The sequence below is a fragment of the Eptesicus fuscus genome, chromosome 11, assembly GCF_027574615.1.
Source record: "Eptesicus fuscus isolate TK198812 chromosome 11, DD_ASM_mEF_20220401, whole genome shotgun sequence".
NCBI classification, from domain to species: domain Eukaryota; kingdom Metazoa; phylum Chordata; class Mammalia; order Chiroptera; family Vespertilionidae; genus Eptesicus; species Eptesicus fuscus.
The window spans coordinates 74,103,888-74,127,888 of record NC_072483.1 but is presented as its reverse complement, the minus strand read 5'-3'; the positions used below and the strand labels follow the sequence as shown (position 1 = coordinate 74,127,888).

Below are 24,001 nucleotides of genomic sequence, written 5' to 3'. Positions count from 1 at the left end.
CAATACTACTGAAGCCCCCAAGGGGTTCTTACTCTCCGGGAGTCGGAGCCCAGGGTGGAAGGGTGTGGAGGGACAGAGGCCAGTGGGTTCACGGACCTACAGAGCCGGACGAAGTGGGGGTGGGCCCGCGCGCGGGAGCGTCGGGGAAAGGGGGTGGTCTCCAAAAGGGGGAGGGGAGAAAGCAGGGGGCGGGGAGAAGCAGGGCCCTTTAGGACGCGGCTGCAGCGCCCCGGACAGAAGCCCAGGAGGCGGTTCCAGTGCTCACGGCCCGGCCACCTGCCCGCTCTCTCGCCGCGTCGCGCTCCCCGTGGCCAACATGCTGCTGAAACTGGGTGGCCCCGCGCTGCCGCTGCTCCTGCCGCCGCTGCTGCTGCTGCTGCTGGGCGCCGGCGCGCACGCCGAGGTGCTGTTCCGCTGCCCGCCCTGCTCGCCCGAGCGCCTGGCCGCCTGCAGGACCCCGTCGTCCGGCACCGGGCGGCCCTGCGTCGAGCTGGTCCGCGAGCCGGGCTGCGGCTGCTGCTCCGTGTGCGCCCGCCTGGAGGGCGAGACGTGCGGCGTCTACACCCCGCGCTGCGCCCAGGGGCTGCGCTGCTATCCCCACCCCGGCTCCGAGCTGCCCCTGCAGGCGCTGGTCCAGGGCGCCGGCACTTGCGAGAAGGGCCGCGACTCCGATGGCACAGAGCAGGGTGCAGGTAACGCGGGGGAGGAGCACTGGCTGGGAGAAACTTGGAGGGCAGCGTGGGGCCGGGCTGCTGGCTGCTCGGCAGGGAAGGACCTCAGAGACCTTGTGAGCGGAGGTAGAGCGGAGTCCTTGGCCAGCTTCGGGGAACTGTTGGGAGGGGGACCCGAAAGTCAAGCCCGCGAGGGGACTGGAGTTAGAGTGCAGGGAGGAGCCTGGCTAGTCATCTGTGGGGAGGAAAGGCACCCCTGTTATAATGATTTCCCCGGGTGGAACGTACCCTAACTTCTTTTTTTTTTGCGGGGGGGGTGTACTGGGATGGAGGGGGTTGGTCAGATCCGTGGGAGTAGGACTCAGGGTCCTGGTGGAAGGCGCTGCTGGGGAGGGGGTGTGTGGAGGTGGCGGGTGCCGGTGACACCGGGGACCTCACGTGAAAGAGGGGATCTCTCGTGAAAGGGGCGCAAGGAGAAGGCAGTGCGCGTGGAGGGACTCCTGCTCCTGGAAGTGTGAGGTGGGAAGAAAGGACTTGTTGGTACTTGGCAAAGTGGGTCTCTTAGAGGGAAAAAAAAAACCCGGATGCCGCTGTTTTTTCACGTAGAGAACGAAAAGGCTCTTACTACCACTATGTTGGATGGAAAAATAAAAGAGGGGCAGGCATTTGGGGGGGGGGGGGGCGCCGAGGAAGAGACCCCAGCAGCTGAGTCACTGGAACTGAAGCCGGGTCGCCAGGTGCAGTCCCCGGGCCGGGTGTGGGCAGCCGTCCCGCCCAGTTTAGCACCTGGGCCCCTGCTTGGAAGCTGGAGGGCGCGTGCCTGGGGGGTGGGCGCAGCTACTCTAACTGGAGGGACGTGTATCCATCGCCCCCCCTCCCCACTGCCCCTCATCCTAATTTGAGAAAACTTCCTATCCGATAGAATGGGAACCCTGAGATTCTTTGTAAGGGGCCCTCGTGTTTTTTTGAGGGACACAACCAAACTATAAGGACCTCACTTGTGTTTTGTATGTTTTTAACATTACGAAAGCCTGCCACAGTGGTCTGGAGGAAGCTGTAATTCTTTTCTTTCCTCTTGGAGACGGTGGTGAAGTGTGTCCACTGCCTGTTGTTTAAAAAGCAAGGGAGTCTGACCAAGTTTCTGAAACTTGAAAAAAGAAAAGAAGAAAAGAAAAAGTGAAAACATTCTTGCTTCTCAGTTTCTGGTCATTGTACAACTACCCCCCCCCCCCCCCCCATTCAAGCCAGACTCCCACCCCCCCCACCCCCCCCACACACTGTCCCTCAAGCCTACTGTTGTTTGCCCCCTGTTCTCCTTGAGAATAGACTTAGGGGTCAGAGTTGAAATCTTTTCCTATTTCTCCGGCGCTTTTTGACCTTGAGTGCAGAGCAAGTTCGGTCTTCCTCCGTGCAGACTCCAAAGGAAACACCTCGGTCCCTTCCTTCTGCCTCTGGCTCCCTTCCCTCAGCCTGCCTCAGAGTGAGCCCTTCCATCCTGCTTCTCTTAGAAAGTAATACTAAAAGGAAAGAGACTTGGCTAAGCTCCTCTCACCGCGGGCGCCCATCCCTCAGCCCTGCGTTTCTCCCCCATCACCCCCTCGCACCCCGGGGTCCACCGGGGAGATACTGGCGGTTTCTGACCTGACTCGGACAAACTGAACATCTTTCTCAGCAGGGTCAGCTTGGCAAAAGGCCTGCAAGCTTATAGAATCTTTTGGATCTTGACTGTTTTTAATCAAGTGCGTGGTACAGGTTCTTCCTAAACGTTTTACTATTTTTCTTTCACGCTTCTTACCTCTTACTCTCAGCCTGAAAACCGGCTCTCCTGCTCCCCAACCCCCAGCAGCAGGTTAGGGTCTTCAGAAGGGAACAGATGCAGAGACTCTCCTGTCCCGCCTCCCTGGAGCTGGACGGGGGTTGTCAGAGCCCCAGGGACAATGGGAAGAATGCCCCCCCTGGATTTTCATCCTGGATATGCTACTCCTTTCCCCCAGCTAGCCCCAGCTGCCTCCTCAGCACGTGCTCCCGACTGGTGAGAGGGGACAGAAGCCCACGTGGGGGTAGAAGCCTAGGGGGAACATTGGGAAGAAGTGACCAAGAGCAGGGTGCCTGAGGCATGAGTAGGGATGGGGGTGATGGGGGCACTGCGGGGAGAAGCCTGGGCCTGCAGGGGTGTCAGGAGGAGAGAGGGGCACCTTTTGAGGCTTCTGTGCTCAAGAGGACCTTGGGCTGGGGCAGGGAGGGGGCGCTGCATAGAGAGCGCTGGGGTCTGACTTGGGTGCGACTGAGCTTGGCCCAGAAGAGACCTGAACGCTGAAGGCTGCTGGCTCCTACTCTCCCCCATCCCTTCTCCCCCATCGGAAGAGTGAGCCTCCCCCTCCCCCCACCCCCAGCCTGCATTCCTCTTTGAGCAGGTTGCTTTTGAGAATTTTAAACGCAGCAAACCCTAGCAGTTCCGGCTTCACTCTTAGCTCTTTTGTCTTTGTTCCCAGGCCTCAGGGGCTGTGTCTCTGGCTTCCTGGGAGTGGGAGGGATGCAAGGGGGTGGGGGGAGGGGAGAGGCACTTCAGCGGTGCTGAGCCTCCATCCCCTGGGGGTGATGGGCTGGGATTTGTTGATTCAAAGAAACCAGAAGTCAGATTGGGGTGTTGGAGTGGGTGGTCTGGAAGAAAAATGGGAGAGGGACCCTGAAGTCTGTGTGAAGTCTGTACCTTAAAGGTGTGGGGTGGTGGTTGGTGGTGGACAGGGCAGAAGAGGCTGTAAACGTTGGAGAAGAGGGTTTGGGCCAGGCCGGGTCCTTTCAGAATTCAAGGCCTCCCTCAGCAGCTCCCTGCCTCCTCCCCGAACCTGTACAGTGCTGGGGATTATGCCCAGGGGCGGAGCCGCCCAAGTGGCCACATATTAAGGTGCTATAGAACTGAGCAGCCATTCACAGTCCTGGTCTAGGCAGCGGGCAGGCCTGCCGGCGGGCGCACACGCTCTGCTTCTGCCTTTGCTGGGGGAGGAGAAAGGGGGCAGAGGCAAGAACTGATTGACAGTGAGTGGTTCAGTGCAGTTTCAAAAAAAGGGGACAAAAGTAACGGGACTTCTGGTTCAAAGCACTGCTTTGCATCTTGTCTTGCATAAATTTGCATACTGAGTTCAACGTGGTAAAATAAAATAGACTTAGGGAAGGAGTGAGACCCACTGCCACTGATTGCTAACACCACTATTTCCCCTCCCCAACCCTCCCCCAGCCTCCCCTTTCTGGACAGGGCACGCAGAACTAGCTCTGCTAAGCTGCTCCCCCTGAGTCACTGCCCCATTGTGGGGAGATGAGGAAGTTGAGGGGGGCTGCTCCTGGATCCCTTTTCTTGGTTATGGGGATCAAGCCGGGATTGCTCTGTGCTCTCTGGCCTTGGAGGCGGGGCTGGCCTGGAGGGCGTGGTTCAATAGGTCCTGAACCTGCTAGGCAGGCGGTGGCCTTGGTCTGCCAATTGTGCTGGAGGAAGCTTTGAGAAAAAAAGCAAATCCTGAATAACAATGTCAAAAGATCTTACAAAGACAAAAGCAAGGCTACAGATTCTAAGTTAGAATAGGGGATAGAGTCTTGAGGGGAGAAGAACCATCTGGTGTGGTCAAGAGGATTTATGTATGCAGTGGTTCTTGGCCAAATTGGACTATTGAGCTTCCTGGCAGGCAAAGGGAAAAGGGAGGTTTATGTAGTTCTCACTGTTAGTTTGCCTTGGCATTGAGCTTTAAAATAAAAATTTCTGACAAACCAGTCCTTTGGATTGGGCGGGGGGCGGAGGAGGGGCGGAGGGGCAACATGGAAATTAGTCAACCAGGAGCATATTCAGTGTCAAACATTTGAGGGCTCACTCTGAGAGAATCATTGCTCTCTAGACCAATTGTCAGGTCAAATTCCAGTTGGTTCTCAGATTAGCTGTCCTCTGCCATAGCAAATGGGACACACACCTGTTAAGTTTTGATATGAGGACGTTCAGAAAATTCTTGGCTCTAATGAAATGCAAAATAGGAGTTTATTCTCAACCTGCAGGGGCGGGGTGGTGGTGGTGGTGGTAGGACAGGCCAGGGGCTGCTAAAAGGAAGGAGCAGAAAATAAACAGATTATGCCCACATTTGGTTTTGTTTTTGGCTCTCTTCAGGTTCTATAACACTACAAAAAGTTGTTATTATTTTTAAAGAGACTCCATATCTAGGGGCTATGTTTAGTTTCAATCTCTCATCTCTGTGTTCCCAGCTTCTTTTTTTCCTCCCCTGTTTTCTCCATCCTGTCTTCTCAACACCCTCTAGACCCTTCTCCCCTGTGCCCGTCCCAACTGGGACCTGGTCTAAGCCACCTGCCTGAACTTGAGAAATAGCATGGAAAATATATTGACAGTCTTTCTTGGGATCCAATTAGAAGTGATTGGGGACTGGAATGTTTGAAACAAATCGAATCCTTACATGAGGTGGGTGGTTGGCTGGCAGTGCAGGGCCAGGCTTTGTGGGTGCGGGGAGTGTTTCAAATCTATTTGAAACATTTCCCCCCAAGAGGGTTAGTTCTAGGGCTGTTTCTGCTGAAACCAAGCACAGAGGAGTGAGGTTAGTTATCCTTTCAATCCACCAGGGGAGCTGGCGATCTGTTGGCAGATGCCCCGGGCCCCTCGCTTCTCCTTGCTATCTCTGGCCAGCATTTTGCTGAGGTGGCAGGCAGCTGCCAGGAGATGGGTTATCCTCTCATCTGTTCTTATCTTGTTATAAACCGGCTTCTTTGCCTGCTTTGCCAACTTCTGTCTCTGGCATCCTTTCGAGGGAGGCTTTTTGCCCCCATTTCATAGGTGTGGGACTTGAGCTTCGTCAAGGGCACCTTAGCAGGTAAGTAATAGGATGAGAGACGAACCTGGCTAGATACCTTTCCTCTGACTAAGGGGAACTGTTGGCCAAAAAAAGAAAAAAAAAGAAAAAAGCCTTTGACCCTGTCAGCTAAAAGGTTTGTTCCTGGACACCTGCATGTGCAGGTGACATACGAGTCTCGGTTCATCATGGCCAGGTTCAGGTTCAGTTATTTGCATGCCCTTGCCTCCTTCAACAGGCCCGAGTCCTGGAGCTTGGGGGCTTCAGAAATGGAAGTGGCCAGTGTGCAGCTGTCAGGAGAGAAGAAAGGGTCCAAGGTGGGCTCCTGGAGTGAAGACCTGGAGGGCAGGAGGGACTGAGAGAGATGAGGGTGGGAGCATCCTAGCCTGTGCAGGCCTGTCCCTGAGAACCCGGGTGGGGATGGGTGAGGGCCTTCCCCGTTGGTGAAATAGGCATGATTGCATGTCTTTTCTTTCCATTTTAAAATCTATTTGAAACATTTACACTGAGGTATATTTGTAGTACTTGCTTACCCCATCTTTTTTTTTCCAATTACAGTTTATATTCAATATTATTTTGTGTTGTTTTCAGATGTATAGTGGTTAGACAGTCGTATACTTGATAAACTCCCCCCCCCCCCAATATTTCCAGGACCCAGCTGGCCCCGTGCATAGTTTTTATAATATTATTGAGTATATTGTGTCTCTTGCATGGAGTGCATGTGAGGGCGACTGTGCTAGAGGACAGTGTCTGGCACATAGCTTCTCACAAACGTTGCTACCTTGGTCTTGGCAAGTGACATCTCCTTTCTGATGCTCAGCTATTGGGCCTTGAACTTGAAGGCCAACCAGCTGTGTCAGGCAGGCCACTTGTCACTAAGGTTTTACCGTGACATGTAGGGGCCCAGTCAGAGATATATTTTCTCTGAGCTTCAGTTTCCTTATCTGTAAATCAGGAATTGATAGAACCAGCTCCATTGGGTCATGCCTACATACGAGTGTACACGTGTGCTTGTGTGTGTGTGTGTGTGTGTGTGTGTGTGTGTGTATAAAAAGAGAGATCATACATAAAAAGCTTAAGCACTTGGGTTTTTAAATTTTCTTTTGTAATGAGTCCCTTGATTTCTACTTCTTCACCTAGAAAATGGAAACATCCATATCTCTGACCTACTTTCACAGGCGGTAGTGAAGCCCTTTGCAGAGAGGGTAAGGAAATGATACTTTAAATGAGGACAAACCCAGTCGACAATAAACAGTGGTTTGAAGTCAGCAGGCTTGCACTTTTTATGGACCAGGTAGGCAGTGCTCTTTGGGGCCCATACGCTGATGTCTGGGACTGACCATTCTTGGTATGGGAGCTTCCCTCAGTAGTGCCTAGATGGGGTGGAGGGACAGTGGGGGGACAGAGGGGGCCCCAGAGTTGGGATCCTGGATTCTTGTGCTGGCCTTGCTGCTCAGAAACAGGTGACACAGGGCTGGGCCTTGCCTTCCCTGCCAGCCAACCTATAGGATCAGGCCCCCGGCTGCTGTGATCTGGGAACTGGAGGCCACATCTCGGGTGGGAAGCTGCCTTTTCCATGGGAAACCTGGCAGGACTCAGGCTTCGGAATAATGGGGTTATGCTCAGCTGGCTCTAGCACACTTAGGATGTAGGGCATGCGCGAAGGGGACATATTTTTGAGGTGTCAGAACCAGCGAAGACCCCACGGCGCCCGTTTCCTGCTTCAGGAAAAGGGGCTTTCTGATCCAGCCTGACTGAGCTGAGGGTGCCGGAAAGTTGAACGTGATCCTGGCAAAGAAACTGGATGTTCCCTCCAAAAAAGTGACGTTTTCTTACTAGGAGCCTCCAAAGTTTACCTCACTCTTGGGGCGGGGGGATGTGGGGGGGAATGTTGGGGGTGGTAAACGGTCTCAGTGGGGCTGTCGAGAGCAGGAGTGCTTTTGGGATGCTGGAGTTTGTCCTAATGTCTGCTTCATCTGTGGTCCTGGGGAGCCCTGGGAGGGGCAGCCTGTCTGGGAACAGTGATGACTGTTCTCAGGCATCTGATGGAGGTGAGGCCTCAGGAAGCAGAGGAGTTAGATGCTGAGCCTTCATGGGCCAACGTGTGCTTGTGAGGCCCAGCACAGTGGGGACAAAGCACAGCGTTGCCGCTGGGAATCGGGGGTGGCCGGTCCCCTTAGATTCTGGGTCCACAGGTGGGTAGTCGGTCTAGAGAAATGTCTTTGCTTTCAGGTTCCAGAGTAACTGCCCCCCACCCCCCGCTCCCCAATGAGCAGAGTGTACGGACTATAGGACACGTTTTTCCACGGACATCCCCCTAGGCCTCTCCCCCACTTGGCTCCTAACCATCGGCCCAGGCCTGTTCCTGAACAAAGCCTGGCGCGGCTCCGAGTGCCAGTCAGGACGCAGGGAAACCTTGCTTAGAAAGCTGCTCCCCCGGAAAGAAGTACAGAGCGGACTGTAGTCCGGAATTGTTTCTCTTTGCTTTTTTTGTAGGGGGTGGGGGACATTTGGCCGTCCTTCAGGCCCCTCTGGCCGCCAGCCCCACATCTCTTCCTGGCTGTTGGGAGGGAGCAGGAGAGAGATTGGGGCGGGGGGGCTGGCAGGCCTCCAGCTGGGGCCAGGAGAGCTGGCCCACAGGCCCTGGTTAAGTTGGCTGGAGAAGGGCCTGGGGAGGTTTCTAATTAGTTGACGGGTATAGGTGTGTCAGCCTGTGTTCATTCAAGGAACTGAGCTCAGGGAGCCAGGAGGCTGGGAAGGGGAGGGCGCTGAGCCCAGGAAGGCCTTAGTAATTTGGGGAGGTGGGGGTGGAGGCGAGGCAAGAGGAGCTTGCTCAGGGTGTCCATTCTGATAGGAGTGAAGAGATGGGGACCTTCCAGCTGGAGGAATCTGAGTTGGATTGTGGGGGTGCAGTGAGCACAAGGGCAACCTCGAAGGGTAAACGGCAAAGCAATGATAATTAAATATTCTTTTCCTAGACAGGTCCATTTCTACCAAAGTGTCTGTAGGTTTTTGTTTTTTTCCTTTTTCATTTCTGTTTTAGCCTCAGGAATCTCCCCGCTTGACAGATAAAGAAATTATGTCTGGCTGCATTCAGGTTCAAAGCCAAGGCAAGCACAGACCATCACGTATGGACCAGAATGGAGTCCAGGTCTCAAGGTTCTCATTCCAGGGCTCCGTTCCATTAGAGGCACACAGGCAAAGAAGCAGAGGATTATATACTGCTGCTTGGAAAAGCTCCCTTTCCCTGGGAGGCAGTAATTAAGGCATAACTTCTCAAGAATGTCCCTCTCTGCAGCTCCCCAGGATATTGCTTTTAGGTCTGTTGTCTTGACTTCTGGGTGGAGGTGCCAAGTTGCCTCTGGTTGGTGACCTTGCTTTCTGAGTGCCTGAGGCCAAGATAAAATGCAAATGACAATTCCCTGATACCCTGCCCCAGCCACTGCTTGATAAGACTGGGTAGTTTCTATAGCAACAGTGCAGCAGTGGAAGGGGGTGTGTCAGGCAGATAAAGCGGGAAGGGGATGGGATGGGTTTGCTGGAGGCTTTTGAGGGTGGGAGGGGCCAGCTGGCACAGGACTGATGGTTCCTTCACTGGGAAGAGGGGTCCTGTGGAGATGGGGAGGTGATGGGGAACAGAGGAAATGAAGTGCTGGCGTTAAAAGGTCTGGTTGAGAGTCTGTCTTTAGGTGATGCCAAGTGACCAGATGCCATTCTGGTTGGTTAAGAGCTATGACGCTAAACAGCCTGGGTTTGGTTTTTGGCTCTGCCATTGCCTACGTGACTTTGTACAATTGGCCTCAAACCATATGGCTTTTTTTTTTTTTTTTTTTTGTCAAATGTGAGAGGCAATAGAAGTTATCGGCCTCATGCAATTGATAACACCAAGTTATGTACACAAACCACTTAACACAAACGAGGTGTTACAGGCTCAGATGTGGTCATGCAGGTTCTGATCCCTCCTTCCTTCCTCCTCTGGTCTCCATACACAGAGCAGAAAGGGAATGCACATGCCTGGTTTTGGGTGTTTTCTGATTGGCCACGTTTATGAAGAAGAGATACTTAAGAATCCTGGTCCGCAGTGTGGCTTCTCCCACAGGTGTGCTTACTTGGGCGCTGCCTTTTGCCTGGAAAATCCAGAATGAAGTCAGTCGTGGAGGCTTTTCCAGCAGGCAGTCATGGCCTTCAATGCCACTGTCACTCGTTACGGTTCTACCAGTGGCTGGCCATGGCCCACGTATGCCCCAGAGGAGAGGCGTCTCACTTGGCTCTGCTGGTTGCCTTTGGTTCCGTTTGCTGCCTCGAGACCAGCAGGGCACAACCCAGGGAGACAGCTGATGTGATGCAGTCTTTTATCAGACAAAATCCGTGAACTTGTGGTTGAAGAGAACGGAAAGCATGGTGACCTATTTAAAGGTGCTTATTTATATTCAGGACGCTTCTTGTGCTGGCTTAAGAGTGTGGCCGGACATCCTGGACATCTCTGCAGGTTTTTAGTTTCTTTTTGCATCCTCCGGGTTCAATTTGTCAGGCCTGGAGTGTCTGACAACAGCCTTATTGGGATGGAGAAGAGGCAGTCGGAAGGGGGAGACTGGTAGTAGAGAGGTGAGTAGGAGCCAGTTTTTATTCCTCTATGAGAGCTGGTCTGCCAGGTCACGCCATTGGAACTGAGCATAGGGACGATTGTTTGATTGGGTCCTGGGAGAGGGAAGTCTCTTTCCTCCCCCATCTCATGCTTCTGTTTGTCTTTGCCTTTCTGTACTCCTAACCACTCCTGCTGCTCTGGGGCCTAGATGGTTAGGGAGGGGCCAGGAAAGTGAGCCATGGTGGTACTCTAGGCGGGACAGTGGTACTCTAGGTAAGATGCTCTCTGGACCGTCAGCTTTCCTGATGTTGAAACACTGATTGAGCACATACTATGTGCAAATTCTGAGACTAACTGCACAAAAATGCAGCTGTCCTTGCACACGCCTTGTGATCCTGGAGGGCAGCAAGGAAAAAATTTGAAAAAGTTGAATACTATCTAAGAAGAAACCAAGTCAGTGGAGATGTACACAAAGCTAATGCAAGTAAACGGAAATTCTTTTTGCCTTTTGACCCAGGCCCTTGGGAAGATTCTGATGTGAAAGAATGAGAGTCCTTTTTGGAGAATAAAGTCACAGAAGTAAGAGAAGCACATCTAATGGCTATCTGCTTCTTCAGTCTGGGAAGAAGAAAGCACATCTTCCTCCTTCCAAAAAAGGAAATTGAGTGCACAGAACATCTCCCTTCCTGTACTCTTTTCTCTCTCTCTCTCTCTCTCAATCTCTGGAAGTTAAGTCCAAGTTTGTGTCTTCAAGAAGTTTCCATCCTTTGGAGGAGGAAGGAAAAGCATGGACCCATGGCTTTTTGCCAGTGCACTCAGGCTAGGCAGCTGGGAAGGGAGTTGAGTCCAAATACAACAGTGCCTTGCCCAGGGAGGCCCCTCCTCAACTCAGCCAAGGGGCCTTCAGACACTTGGAGTTCCTATTGTCCATCTTCCTTCTTCCTCCAAAGGTTCCTCCTAAACTGTACCGGAGGAAGAATGTGCAAATTGTCACTTGTTTTAGTTCTTTCCCATGAAACCCTTGGGTGGCTTCTAACCTGGATCTCTCCTGTTTCAGTTTAAGGCTGTTTCCTCTCTTGTCCTCAAGGAACCAGAACAGGTGTCTCCCTCCCACTGGGCATGGCCGACCCTTCAGCATCCACCTATTGAAAGACTTTTGGGTCCAGTTGCTAGTAGTTTTACAAGTACAACTAATGCTCTAATGAACATTATTGTGCATGTGCCCTTGCACACATGTCTCAGAGGAGCAGAATTGCTGGGTCAGGCACATTCTCCTTGCTCCCAGAGCCCCCGATCCAGGTTTGCACCAAAGCACACTCTATACTCACTTGGGCCTTCAGCAGGTAGGTCACCTTGCCAGGTTCTTGGGTGGCTTTATTTGAACCAGAGGAGCAGTGTTTGGGAACCATGGGAAGGAGTAAGCTGATAGTGCTGTTTGCCATCTTGATATCAACTTCTCTGGCTCGTCAAGGACAGCCTGGCTCGCAGAGTCCTGGAGGAACTTGGCTGAATTTGAGCTTGTTTTTGTTTTCTCAAACTGCCTGACCCTCCCCGGGTCCTTGTGATTCCAGGAATGACCCTGGTGTTTATAAAGCAGCCCTGGGGGAGTGCATAGGCAGGGAGGCTCTGCAGAGGCTGCGCTATTTCTGCTCACTCAGGAGACGGCGCCGTGAGGGCATGCTCCAGGAATCCCCATGATGCCTGGCCAAGAAGGGCTCCTTTGCGTGCATCCAAGCACACACGTGTGCCTGTTTATGAACCCGCGGGTGAGTGGAACGAGCTTACTTGACTGTGTCTTCGCAAAATGTGTATGTGAAGCCATGTCTCTGGAAAAGAAGAGGCATCTTTCTCCCACCACCAAGAAGTTCTTCAGGAAACTGAGTCAGGAGAGAGAATCACAGAGGAATGGGGCCCTGCACAGCCAGAGTTTGATCTTGGTCTAGGCTTCTGTCTGAAATTCTGAGGCTGGAGTCTAGGACGCCATTTTTAGATAGCTCTTCAGTGGATTTCCGATGAACAGCTCTCTTTGGGAACCAGTCAGCTCGTCGAGCTCCCTGAATTTGTAGATGAGCACACTGAAGCCCACACATCTTAAATTCCTTGTTGGCATCACTCAGAGCCCGGGCTAGGTAACATCACAAACGGAGCCAGCGCGGTTCTTCCTACCATACTAAACCTGTTGGCCAAGGCTTTGAGTTAGGATTTATTATTCCCATTTTTCAGATGTGAGAAGTTAGAGCTCAGGAAAGTTAAAGAGCCTGGTCAAAATGATGGTTGGGTCCTGAGTGGCAAAGTCAGAACTGGAATTCAGGGCTCTTGACTCCCAGAGTTCTTTGCCTAGTTGGGCTTGTTATCCAATTATCCACTGCCATGGATGTTAATAGAGAAGTTTTTCAGGAGGGAGGGAGATGACAGTATTTATTCATTTGCCCAACATATGTTAAGGTTAAGTGTTTTTTGGGAGAAATCATCAAAGAAGGATGGAAGTGGGAAGGCAGCTAGCATCCTCTTGGCCTGTTAGCCGGAATCCACTGGTGAAGGGCTATGACCTATTGAAGGAGGTAAACCCATTGGGGGGAACAGCAGATTCATAGCAGCATTAGATCATCTCTGTGGTACCACCTGCTCTCAGATGTTCACATAACCATGAGACAGTCTAAGGAGAAAGTTGGAAGATGACTAGGTTTTTTCAGAAGAAAGACAAGAAAGGAGACACCTCTTGTGAAGATGTGTGATGGTTCTGGAAAAAGGTCTCCTTTTCTCACCATGCCTCGCACTTGAAGCAGGATGGACTAGGGGTTGCTTGTAGCTCCTAAGGTCTCCCATAGATCTGGAATTGCTGACTGTCCAATGGAGTGCTGAGGTCAGAGCGTCACCCTAGGACAGTGATGGCGAACCTATGACACGTGTCAGCATTGACACGTGTAGCCATTTCTGATGACACGCGGCCGCTGAGGTGGCCGCATGGCGAGGATGAAACATTTGCTGCTCCTGAGGATGAAACATTTGCGAAATAATGTTTTTTCCTCAAAGTGACACACTACCCGAGTTATGCTCAGTTTTTTGGCGAAGTTTGACACACCAAGCTCAAAAGGTTGCCCATCACTGCCCTAGGAGAAAATGAGGTTTCCTGAGTGCAAGGATCTGCTGGACACAGGTTCTCATTCATTGAGTAAGGCCGCCAGCACTGTAAAACCAGGGTATGAAGTCTTCAAAGCTCTTTCTCCTGGAGCGTCAGCTCCCAGCTCCGTCCTTGGCTGGCTTAGTGAGGCTGGGTCAGAGAATAGTGTATGGACCCCTGCCAATTGTGAAGCCCCTCAGAGGACGGCAGAGAGGTTGAGCATGCTCCTATAGACCCAGATGGTAGTCCTGGGTGTGCTATCTGTAAAATGGGACAACTTGTCCATCTCCTCCCATTCCACCAGCCTTTCTCATCTCCAGCTGTCCTCTAGGCACCTAAGGTGGAAAGGCGTGGCCACACACCTGAAGCAGGACAGGACTTCTCCAGGCTCTGACAGCCCTCCCCAAACAAGACTGGGGCTCTCCGCTCTGCTTCTCCGTCTCCCCCACTTCTCTCTGAAAAAGCTTGACCTTCTGCATATAATCAGCGTCAACCCATTTTCTTGGGAATCTGTGTAGAGAACAGCCAGTGCTTACTAATCCTCAGGGGACAACCTCTGCACGGGCCTTGGGGGGGTCCCTCTCCGTCGTCTCCAAGCCCGAAGCCTTTTCCAGCCATACGATTCGGCTCACTAAGAACTTTTTCTTGGAGTAACCTTTGCACTGTAGCCCACGGAGCTGCATACATAAGTGGTTACTTAATAAATATTATTCTGAACCTAACTCTCTTAGGCAGAAAAAATGCAACTTGATATTTTTGTGTTGAGAGCAAATTCCATCTCTAGCTGGAGTTCTGCATCTGGAATGTTTTCTGAGGACGGCTTCTGTCACCTGTGCGAGTGCATGGGAAGAACTTGGTGATGTGCGGTAATGGCCTTGTCTGACCGAGTGCGGGAGGCGGTGTGGGCCCTCCCTCCCTCAGGCTGGCAGGGATGGGGGGATGGAAGCAGCTCAGAGCTAGCCTCCAGTGCACTGTAAATGCACGCAGCATCTCTCCAAAGCCTCCTGGCCACCCACTGGAGGTGGCTGCTGTTCTGTCTGCATTTTACTGATGAGCGACAAAGGCACAGAGAGCTTAAGCAACTTACCTGGGGCTGCACAGCTAAGTGGTGAAACAGGGACTCGGGCGATTAGACTTGGAAGTCTGAATTTTTGAACTTCTTTGGCTGGGGATAGTGACAGTCAAGGAATGAGGCTCTCCCAGCCCACAGTCCTTTCTGGTCTCCACCCAGCCAGTTAGTTCGTTCCCCTTCCCAGGGCTTTATTTCAAATGTGGAGGGTCAGCGTGTGCGGCAGCAAACCAGGCCTGTGGATGTCCTCGTCTGATTGGCATGTTCGTTGGCAGGGGTGAGACCAGTACAGAAATGGAAGGAAACATGCCTTTGAATCCAGGTGGCCTGTGTGCGGGTGGACAAGCTGATCCTCACCTCAGAGAGGTGGGGCATCTCGGGACAGCTCCTCCGGGGAGAAGCCTGTTCGAGAGACCCCGTCTTCTGTACCTGGATCAGAGCTTCCTTACTGACTTCTGGGGGCTTGAGACATTTTTGCCTTTGGGGGCCCCTTCCTCCATGAGAAATACTCTAAAATCATGTTTTATAGCTGTCATATTTTATGACTACAAACGTGTCAGTGTTGTATATGAAAACATTTTCTTGGAACTAAAAGCTTATTTTTCCTTCTGATTTTTAAAAGATATCGAAACACTCGCTAGACCCCTGGGCACTGTGCCTGCTGTGCCTAATGAATGAGCCAGCCCTGCCTAGAGACTGCAGCACACACTCATCTGGGTGCCTCTCTTCACCAAACTTGTTGCCAGGCTCACGGAGGGCCTGGCCTTGTCCTGAGTGCTGACTTCTAGGACTTGGCCGAGGGATGCATCTTTGGCCCCGTCAGTGGTTCGAGCACCGGAGCTGGGCACACAATAGGAGCTTTTCTCTGTTGTTGACTGATGGGCGGTTTAAGAAAGTCGAAAGAGACTTAATAGATGTTCCTTGGACAAATGTCAGGATGTGATAAGGTGAAACTTCAAAGTTGAGCAGGTCGTCGTTCCTGTTCTTGGGGCTTGTGATGTGGGTACAGGGGTATGACTGTAGCAGCCTCAGGGGACCAACAGGAGGGGCAAACAGGCAAATGAAGAGTCACAGCAGGGGGTGTTGGAAACTGTAGGTTCTGGTAGTGACGGTTCCACCTCCATGTTTTAAAATTTCACCCAATCCATGCCCTTTCAGACCATAAATGATGAATCCCTTAAACGGGGTTAGTGACAGGTGACTGGGAGGTCTTTCTACTGGAGAATAATGGACCCCAGGAGGGACTCAAACCCTTCCACAGTGCGGGCCTTGAAGACCCAGTGGTCCTTCTGGGCTCCACTTCCCAGGATGGAGGCAGAACAGAGCAGGCGTTAAGGGAGGTGCTCATGGGGCCCACCTAAGAGTTGCTGTGAAGTGGAAATTGGCCATCCATGAAATCATTCAGCACAATTGCTTAGCTGTTAGTTCTCTGCGTCCTCCTTATTGTCAGGGGTCCAGACAGTCCCTGGAGGGCCCATCTCTCTGGAACTTCTTTGCTTCTTTGCAGACGATGACTACCCTGAGGTTGAGGACGGGACCATCGTGGGAGGTGGAGGCAGCGCCGGCCGGAAAGCCTTCACCGCGGGCATGAAGGAGATGGCTGTGCTGCGGGAGAAGGCCAACGACCAGCATCGCCAAATGGGCAAGGGTGGCAAGCACCCCCCCGGCCCGGAGGACTCCAAGAAGCTCCGGCCCCCATCTCCCAGGGTCAGAGGGGGTCGGGTCTAGTTGGAGGGGTGGGAGGACATGGACATGTAGAGGGAGTCTCACAGTGGGGAGGGCACCCCAATAAGATCTTATGTTCTGTGTTGTCAGCAGGCAAACAGGACTCTCCTTTTCTTCCCTTAACACATTCAGTGACCTTGAGGGCAAACAGCAGATCAGCATCTCTTTTGAGGGGCCTCAGTGTCTTTGGCTGTGAAATGGACAGGGCCTATGGTTTCTTGAAATCCCTTCTGAAACCTCCACATCTCTGCGTGGCTTTGGAACATAGGCGGGAACATGGATGCTAGAGGTGGCGATGGAGCCACCTGAGCTCGCTCGCTCACTCGTGTTGCGATGTGCTTCCCTCCCTCGGCTTCACCTCCTCTCTCCAGCCCAGCTCTGCCGTCTTGGATCTTGGCCCCTGATGGTTTATGGAAAGGAATGGAGCTTGGGCCATTCCTACTGGGCCAGGGTAGAGAGATCCAGAGGCAACCACCTGAATTCAGTGTTTGCAAGTAGATTCCATCTTGACCCCTGAGAGCCATTGACGCAGATGGAGGAGAGGAGTGAAAGCTCACGGCCGTGCGACTTTCTTTCAGGGGTGGATGGGGCACACGATATGGTAGTAAGCTCCCTGGGCCGGGGGTCAGAAGCCCCTCGTTTCACCAACTACCCGTGTGGCCTTGGGGAAGTCCCTTCCCATGCATGAGCTTCTTTCTGGGGTCGCTCCCAGGGCCATCTCTAAGCCTCCTCTGTGCCCGCCCGCACCCACAGACACCCTGCCAGCAGGAACTGGACCAGGTCCTGGAGCGTATTGCCACCATGCGCCTTCCGGATGAGCGGGGCCCTCTGGAGCACCTCTATTCCCTGCACATCCCCAACTGTGACAAGACCGGCCTGTACAACCTCAAACAGGTGAGAAAGGATCTCCCCAGGCCTCTGGTGTGCCTCGGTCCTGCCCCACGCGCCTGGAACCCTCTGAGGTCTGAGAGCTGAGCGCCTGAGAGCCAGGCTTCCCCCCTGGCCTCCAGCCTGGCAGAGGCTGATTCCACTTACCCAGCTACCCGCCAGCAGCACTCGGTGTCCAGGTTGGGAGGGAGCCTCTTGGAGAAGAGAGGTGGGCTTACGCCAGTGCTTCTCAGCCTTTATTGAGCATCCCTTACCCGGAGGTCATTCCCAGGCCAGACACCCAGAGACTGCCATTCAGAAGGTGGGGTGGGGACCAAGAGTTTGCATTTCTAGCAAGGTGCTAGGGCATGCTGATGGCGCATAGACCATACTTCCAGAATCATCGATCTAAACTGCTGACCAAGTAGCCTCTCTGATTGTTAAGGATCTCAGGGACGGAGGATCAGGATGGAGAAACGCCACTCAAAATATTTCTAAAAACCGGTAATAGAACAGCATTGTACGTACATTAGAGAACGTTGGGGAAGTGTAAGTAAACCACCGGAAACCTTCTCCCTGCCCCCCGCTCCATTCCAGTGGCTTCTGATCACCGATGTGCACAGTATTTCCCTTGGACATTGTCAGTGTTGTTCACATAGACACATACAGTCTGGAGTGATGACTGTTAGTGGCTGTTCAATATTTGCCACTTGCCTTTTGACCAGTCCACTCCTTTCCTCCCCCAACTCATCACCTGGATGGGGAGAGCCAGCACATAGATGTCCCTTTCACTCCAGACAGAGAGGGCATGGGAGTGGGTGGTTGGGAGAAAGGGGTGAGGAGTGCGGGCTCCACTGGACATCCTGTGTTCAAGCAGCGGCGGCTCTGAGCCCTGGCCGCACACGCAGACCTGCTGGGCAGCTTTAAAAACACGGGTGCCCGGGCCACACCTCTGGAGTTTCAGATTTTGTGAGTCTGGGTGGTTGCTGGGCACTGGGGTTTTCAAAGGTCCCCCTGGTGATCCTAGTGGGCAGGCAGGACTGAGGGAGAGGTGGATGCGCAGAGCCAGGAGATGGGGTGCGGGGTTCTGCTGATCCTGAGTGGGGGTGTCTCACTCCCCCACCTCCTTCACAGGGCAGGCGCCTTGCCCCTCTCAGTGTCAGTCTAGTGTTGAACGCTATTTGTGCAGGTGCCCTCTGAATGTAAGCCAGCTACCTCATCGGGAGCTCAAGAAGAAATAGTGATCTCTTCTAAGCAAACACACACACAGGCAGTGTGGGTAACTAAAAGGGTTTGCAAGAGTCATTCGTTTATGGGTAGAGCAGGGACCCTGGGGAGAACGCCAGAGTGAGTATGTCAGCGATGGCTCTTACGAGCTGTGTGATGTTGGGCAAGTTCCTTACCCCTCCTGTGCCCCTGTACATCATCATCTATAAAGTGGTGACATAAAGAGCACTCACACGGTGGCTGTGAGGATTACAGGATTATACGTGTTAGATATAAATTGTAACGAGCAGCATATAGGTTGCTGACACGGTGCCTGGCGCCTGGGAACACCTGTGCTAGTGTTGCCTTTGACCGTTTACGAGCATCGTCATCTCACACTCTGATTAAACTCCGTACTGGACCCCCAAGGCGGGACCGCCCTGCCGCTGGGGCAGAGTCCTTTCACCTCTGGGCGTCCCCAGCAGCCTTGCACATCCAGTGCAGTCCCAGGGCCAGCAGCTTCAGTGTTAGCTATGCCCAAGGTGAGGCTCACCCCTGCCCCCCTGAACAGGAAGCTGCATTTTAGCAAGTCCCGCTGGCTCAGTGCACAGTCTTGAGCGACTTAATGAAAGCTGGCAGCTGCAGGGTGTCCTCCAAGGTTTCCTCTTCTCTCTCTTCAGTGCAAGATGGCTGTGAACGGGCAGCGTGGGGAGTGCTGGTGCGTGAACCCCAACACCGGGAAGCTGCTTCAGGGATCCCCTACAGTCCGTGGGGACCCGGAGTGTCATCGCTACTACAATGAGCGGATGCAGTAAACCACAGCCAGCCAGTGCCTGGCACCCCACGCCCCCTCTCCAAACACAGAGAGGAGAATGCTTGGGTGGTGGGTGGGGGAGGGCTCCCCAGGAGTTTGACACATGTATTTATACTTGGAAAGAGACCAGCACTGAGCCTGGCACACCCGCTGCCTTGCCCCTCCCAGAAGGAGAGGTTGCACCCCCTTCTCAAATCCCTGCTGGAAGGGGTGCCTGCAGAGGCAGAGCTGGGGTCCAGGTTTGGGAGGGGGAAGAAGAAATCTTTATTTTTGAACCCCCCCGAGTCTCTTGCTTAAGAATAAAGAAAAGAAAAATAAATTGTGTGTCTTTTGCCTGAGTCTTTGGGGGCCCCCCGACTTATAGGGAAGTGGGAAAGTCCCAGCCTCTGTTTCCCATCATGAAACCGGAAGGCGAAGGATGGGGCATGAGGAAGGCAGATTTCCCTCCAATGGTCTCAGCCTGTGGGAACTCAAGGTGTGGAGCCCTCACTTGTGACCCCAGGACCCAGTGTCTCTGCCTGGACTCCCAGTTGAGTCCCTGGCCCTCACCCCTCTCCCTCCGTAACCCCCCACCCCCGCCAGGGTGGGCACTGGGGGAGGGGAGCTGGAGCATGCAGGGGTCTGTCTTCCCTCACGCACATTCAGATGATACTCCAAAGGGAGAAACACTGGAACTGGGGGCCTCTGGCCCTTCAAATGAGAGCTCCCTTTTGCGGGGGGAGATGTCCATTCAGCCCCCAGGGACAGGGAGTGGGCTGCTGTGGGCCAGCGTATTCACGGACGCACTGCCTCTGAATCCAGGGGCAGCTCTCTGAGGGGCCCACGTCACTGAACCCAGAACAGCAAATAGGAGGCACAGATGTGCGCCCCCTTTCTGAAGCAGAATTCCATGCAGGAGCTCTGCACACTTCGTTCTGTTGGGCTCAACCCCTGGTGAATTCCGGGGGGCTGCTGACTGCACTGGGCCATGGGGGAAGGCAGACACTGCCCAAGCCTCCTCCCTCCCCCAGCACATAGTGCAGAGCCCCACTTTCATGTGACCCCCTCTTCTGGGTCAGGGTCTGAGTCCTTCCTGCCACAGGAGGTGACGGGCAGCTCCGGAGAGGCAGAGGACACCTGGGCCTTACCTGGGTGAGATGAGAAGAAAACCAGGTCCCCCAAAGTGACACATCCCCGCCTACCTTTGGTCTCTTAGCTAGTGGCTGGCCACCCGGGAAGTACATTTATTCAGTTAATCTTCATGAATCCACAAATGAGGTGCTATCACTAGCTCCACTTTATAGGTGAGAAAAAGGTCCCTAGCGGTGCCCAAACACCAGCCCCAGACCTGGAAGTCTCTGACTCCAGAGTGTGCAAGCTGGCTGCTCAGCCTGGAGTTATACCGCCCCCTGTGGGATAATTGGGGGGCCTGCAGTGCTTTGGGCCCCTGGTTGGATCTTGGGGTCTGGTTTTCTTTTATCCACTGCTGGGTGCTGGCCGCCCCTCTCCTGTCCCCTCAGCTACAGTCAGCAGCTCCTGGCTGCTGTCTTGGGGTTGGGCACCCCCTGTTGGCTCTCTGGGGAAGTGCAGCGCGTAACCTCGGCTAACATTTGGATGACTGAGGGTGCCTCACATCAAAGATTCTGATCTGATTGGTCTGAAATGAAGCCCAGGCAGGTGTTTTATTTTTTAAAGGTTTCCTGGATGATTCTAATGCATAGCTAGGGATGAGGCAAGAAAAATGCTGGCGTCAGGAGGCCTGGGTTTGAATCCAGTCGCATTGCTTATCATGCCACTGCTCTAGAGCTACGTCACTTGCTTTCTCTGAGCCTGTTTTCTTCATCTCTCTAATGGGGACGATTTCCACCTCAAATAACAGGGTGGAGTCAATGTGAGATGGCGGATGCGATCGTGCTTTGAAAACTATAGAACTGTATGAAATGGGAGGGATATCATGGGATTATTGCTGGGGTCAGCCCTCGTGTCAGCCTCCATGCCCCATGGTTGCTGGCTTGCTTGGGTCATTTCTGGAACATTTTTGTGAAATGCTCCTGAGGATGCCACAATCTTCTGCCAAGTTCCATGTCACTTGCCGCAGTCTCCTTGTTTGTGCTCTAAATCCTCTGAAGAGGTGGATTTGGGGGTGGGGGGGCTGGGGGTGGGAGTGAGCAGCACCACCACTGTGGCTGTAGCTACCAGAACCACACTGATGTATAAATGACCTAGAAACCTTTGCAGAGGGAAGGCACAGTTGCGCCCATGTATGAAGATGGTTGGCTGGGCAGGGATCTTGGAGATGTCAAGCTATTGCTCACTTTCCAGAACCAGCCTCCTTGTTAAAGTTTAAAAACCTGGCAGTGGGGAGATACTGGGGTTATACTGTCACTGTGTGGTGGAACAGGAAACTGCAGTTGACTACAGGGCCTCCAAGTGTATTTTGCATAAGTGGTGGTCCCAGGAGTCCACAATGAGTTAACTGGGAATGCTTGTTACACTTGGGGGATCAAATAACTTATTCCAGAGCTAGAACCTTAGGAAGGGACCTGGAAATATGCATTAAAACATGCCTCCTGGGCTATCCTAATTTGTAGAATCACCTGATTTCTAGGTGACCTGATTTGTAGGATTCAGGATAAAATGAAAATACAGAGCCCCTGCTTCAGAAATTAAGAATTTCAAGACAGCAGCAACAGAGTACTAAGCCAAACACGGGGCCCCGAGTGACGACATAGGTTACGCTCCCACAAAGCAGGCCCCGAGCTTGTGCCTCTGAATTTGCAGAATCACCCTGCCGTGACCACATCTGCCAGATGTGTCTTGAATACTAGCTACATGTGATGTGGTAGTTGAGAGCATGGGCTTGGAGGGGAGGCAGCCGTTGAGCTGAATTTGAACTCTCCTACTTATGGCTTATGTGACTGTGGACACCTTTCTGACCTCTGGACCTCATTTATTTCATCTTTGAGTAAGCTTACAGGATGCGCTCAATTTGGGCATGTTGAATTCAAGTTGCCTGGGGGATTTTGGGTGGAGAAGACACCCATGACTTTCCCTCATCCTCATCTCAACATCCAATTCACGAACAAGTCCCATTGATTCTAGCTCCAAGACATTTTCATATCCACCCTTGTCTCGCCCCCTCCTCTGTCACCTGTAGAGAGGGAGAGAGGGAATGGTTGATGGAGGAGGTGGAGGAGCAGCAGGTGGGGGGAGCAAAGGAAGGGGGCTGTCCTTGGAAACAGGGGGACTGATTGGGGAGGGAAGAAGAACATCATGGCGCTTTTGTGGCTAACTCTGTAGGATTTGAGATGGGAAGATGAGGACGGTCTCATAAGCGGTGTTGGTTTTCTCGGACAGGGAGAAGGCAGTATGGGGAGAAGCGTGCCAGTGTGCTTAGACCTAAGGGGAACATGGGAGGGAGACAACTCAGGTAGGAGTCCCTAATGGGTTCCCCAGGCAGGATTGGGAGCTCACAGGATGGTGGGTCTTTCTCCCTCAGGGCTCAGCAGTCTGTGCAGGAGTGAGGAGATTGGCTGGTGAGGTTTCTCCAGGGCAGGCGAGACCCTCCTCCCCCCACAAGTCGGAGCTGTCAGTGGAACCACAGGCTCCAGGGTCCTCAGAGAAGGAAGCAGAGCCAGATGGTCGATGGATCAAGCAAGCAAGCAAACAAACAAAGAAACAAAAACACAGACCAGAGTTTCCATTGTCCCTTAAGTAAAATGCTAACACTGCCTCCTTGCCCCCCCCCCCCCCCATTCCTCTCACCGTAATAGTAGAGTATGATTGGAATGGGAGGGTGGACTTTTCAGATTTTTCCATGTGGAACACTTTAGGTGTCGAGGCTCAGAGTATGGTTTCAGTGGGTGGAGGGGAGACCTGGTAGAGTTGAGGAGTGAAATAGAACCATGTTTCTAGAAATGTTCCATTATAGACACGAGACTCCAGCCCAATCTTACTGGATCGTAGGACTCTGGGTGGATGTGTGATCACTAAGGTGCTGTGTGGGTTGTCCAGGGTGGGGGTGGGAGAAGGGGTGGCAGTGACACGAGACTCCAGCCCAATCTTACTGGATCGTAGGACTCTGGGTGGATGTGTGATCACTAAGGTGCTGTGTGGGTTGTCCAGGGTGGGGGTGGGAGAAGGGGTGGCAGCTGGGAGCCAGAACTCTAGGAATTCCTAGATGAGGGTGTAAGGGGAGGGAAGTGGCGGGTTGGGGGAGGCGGGCACAGACACAGCAATTGAAGAAGAGTCCTGCCCAGGCCCCCTTCAGGCAGAATGTGGGTGACAGCAGGGTGAGCAGCTGCTGGTGGAGAGGCCAGGAGACAGTCCCAGGGCAGGGTCCTGTGGGGTGACCCAGTCTAGCATGGCCTTCCTGTACCTTACTCTTCCTGTCCCCACCATGGGTCAACACCCACGCAAAGGAAAGTGGGCCGGGCACCTGCCCCTCTCTGCCTCCCAGCCCAGCTTTCACACTCTCAACTTTGCCTTCACTGCTGGGCCTTGGCTGAAGACCACACGTTTGCAAAGCTGTGTGTGGGGTGGAGAGGTCTCAGGGACACAGCGACCCTTGGGAAGGAGTGGGCCCAATGACCAGCAACACCCTGGTCGGGCAGGGGCACTCCCAGTTAGTTCACTTGACATGTGATTCGCAAGGGGCAGGGCACAGGGTTCGGGTGGGGTGGAGTGGAGATGCCGTGGACGGGGAGGCCCCTGTAGGGGGTGGTCAGGGACACCCACAGAAGTGTGCTGCTACGGGCTCCACCAAGGAAGAGGGGACCTGTGGCTGGGAGAAGAGCCGGGAGGAGAGGGGTCTGGGGGGAACCGCAGCAGGGTGCCTGTGGCAGCAGGACAGGGGGAAATGATGCTCTTTAAGCCCCTGAGAGGCTGAAATCAGTCCCCAGCCATTTCATAGCTTCTCTCTCCACTGGGCAGAAACAGCAGTGGGATGGGGAGGAGCGGGGGGTGGGATTTGCCTTGGACAGAAGTTCCCAGGAGTAAGTGACTGAGGAACATTCTAGAAATGCCTTCCTTAAAATCCTCTCCAAAGAGAAGAGACTCATCATTTGCTTATGGATAGATTAAGGCCACTTTATTTAATAGCAGGGGCTGAGATGAAATGATAAGAA

The 24,001-nt window shown here is 53.2% G+C and overlaps 1 protein-coding gene across 2 annotated transcripts; it reads left to right on the top strand.

Annotated features, from left to right (window-relative positions):
• The first annotated feature begins 219 nt into the window (after positions 1 to 219).
• On the top strand, positions 220 to 19,215 carry IGFBP2 (insulin like growth factor binding protein 2). 2 transcript variants are annotated; one of them, XM_054723384.1, is made up of 5 exons: positions 220 to 692; positions 11,753 to 11,860; positions 15,792 to 15,991; positions 16,763 to 16,903; positions 18,763 to 19,215. In XM_054723384.1, exons 1-5 carry the CDS (start codon positions 317 to 319, stop codon positions 18,895 to 18,897), a joined length of 960 nt encoding a protein of 319 aa, XP_054579359.1. In that variant the 5' UTR covers positions 220 to 316; the 3' UTR covers positions 18,898 to 19,215. The 2 variants fall into 2 exon arrangements, with proteins under 2 accessions (XP_054579359.1, XP_028006847.2); XM_028151046.2 differs by lacking the exon at positions 11,753 to 11,860 and having other exon boundaries at positions 223 to 692.
• Positions 19,216 to 24,001: the final 4,786 nt, after the last annotated feature.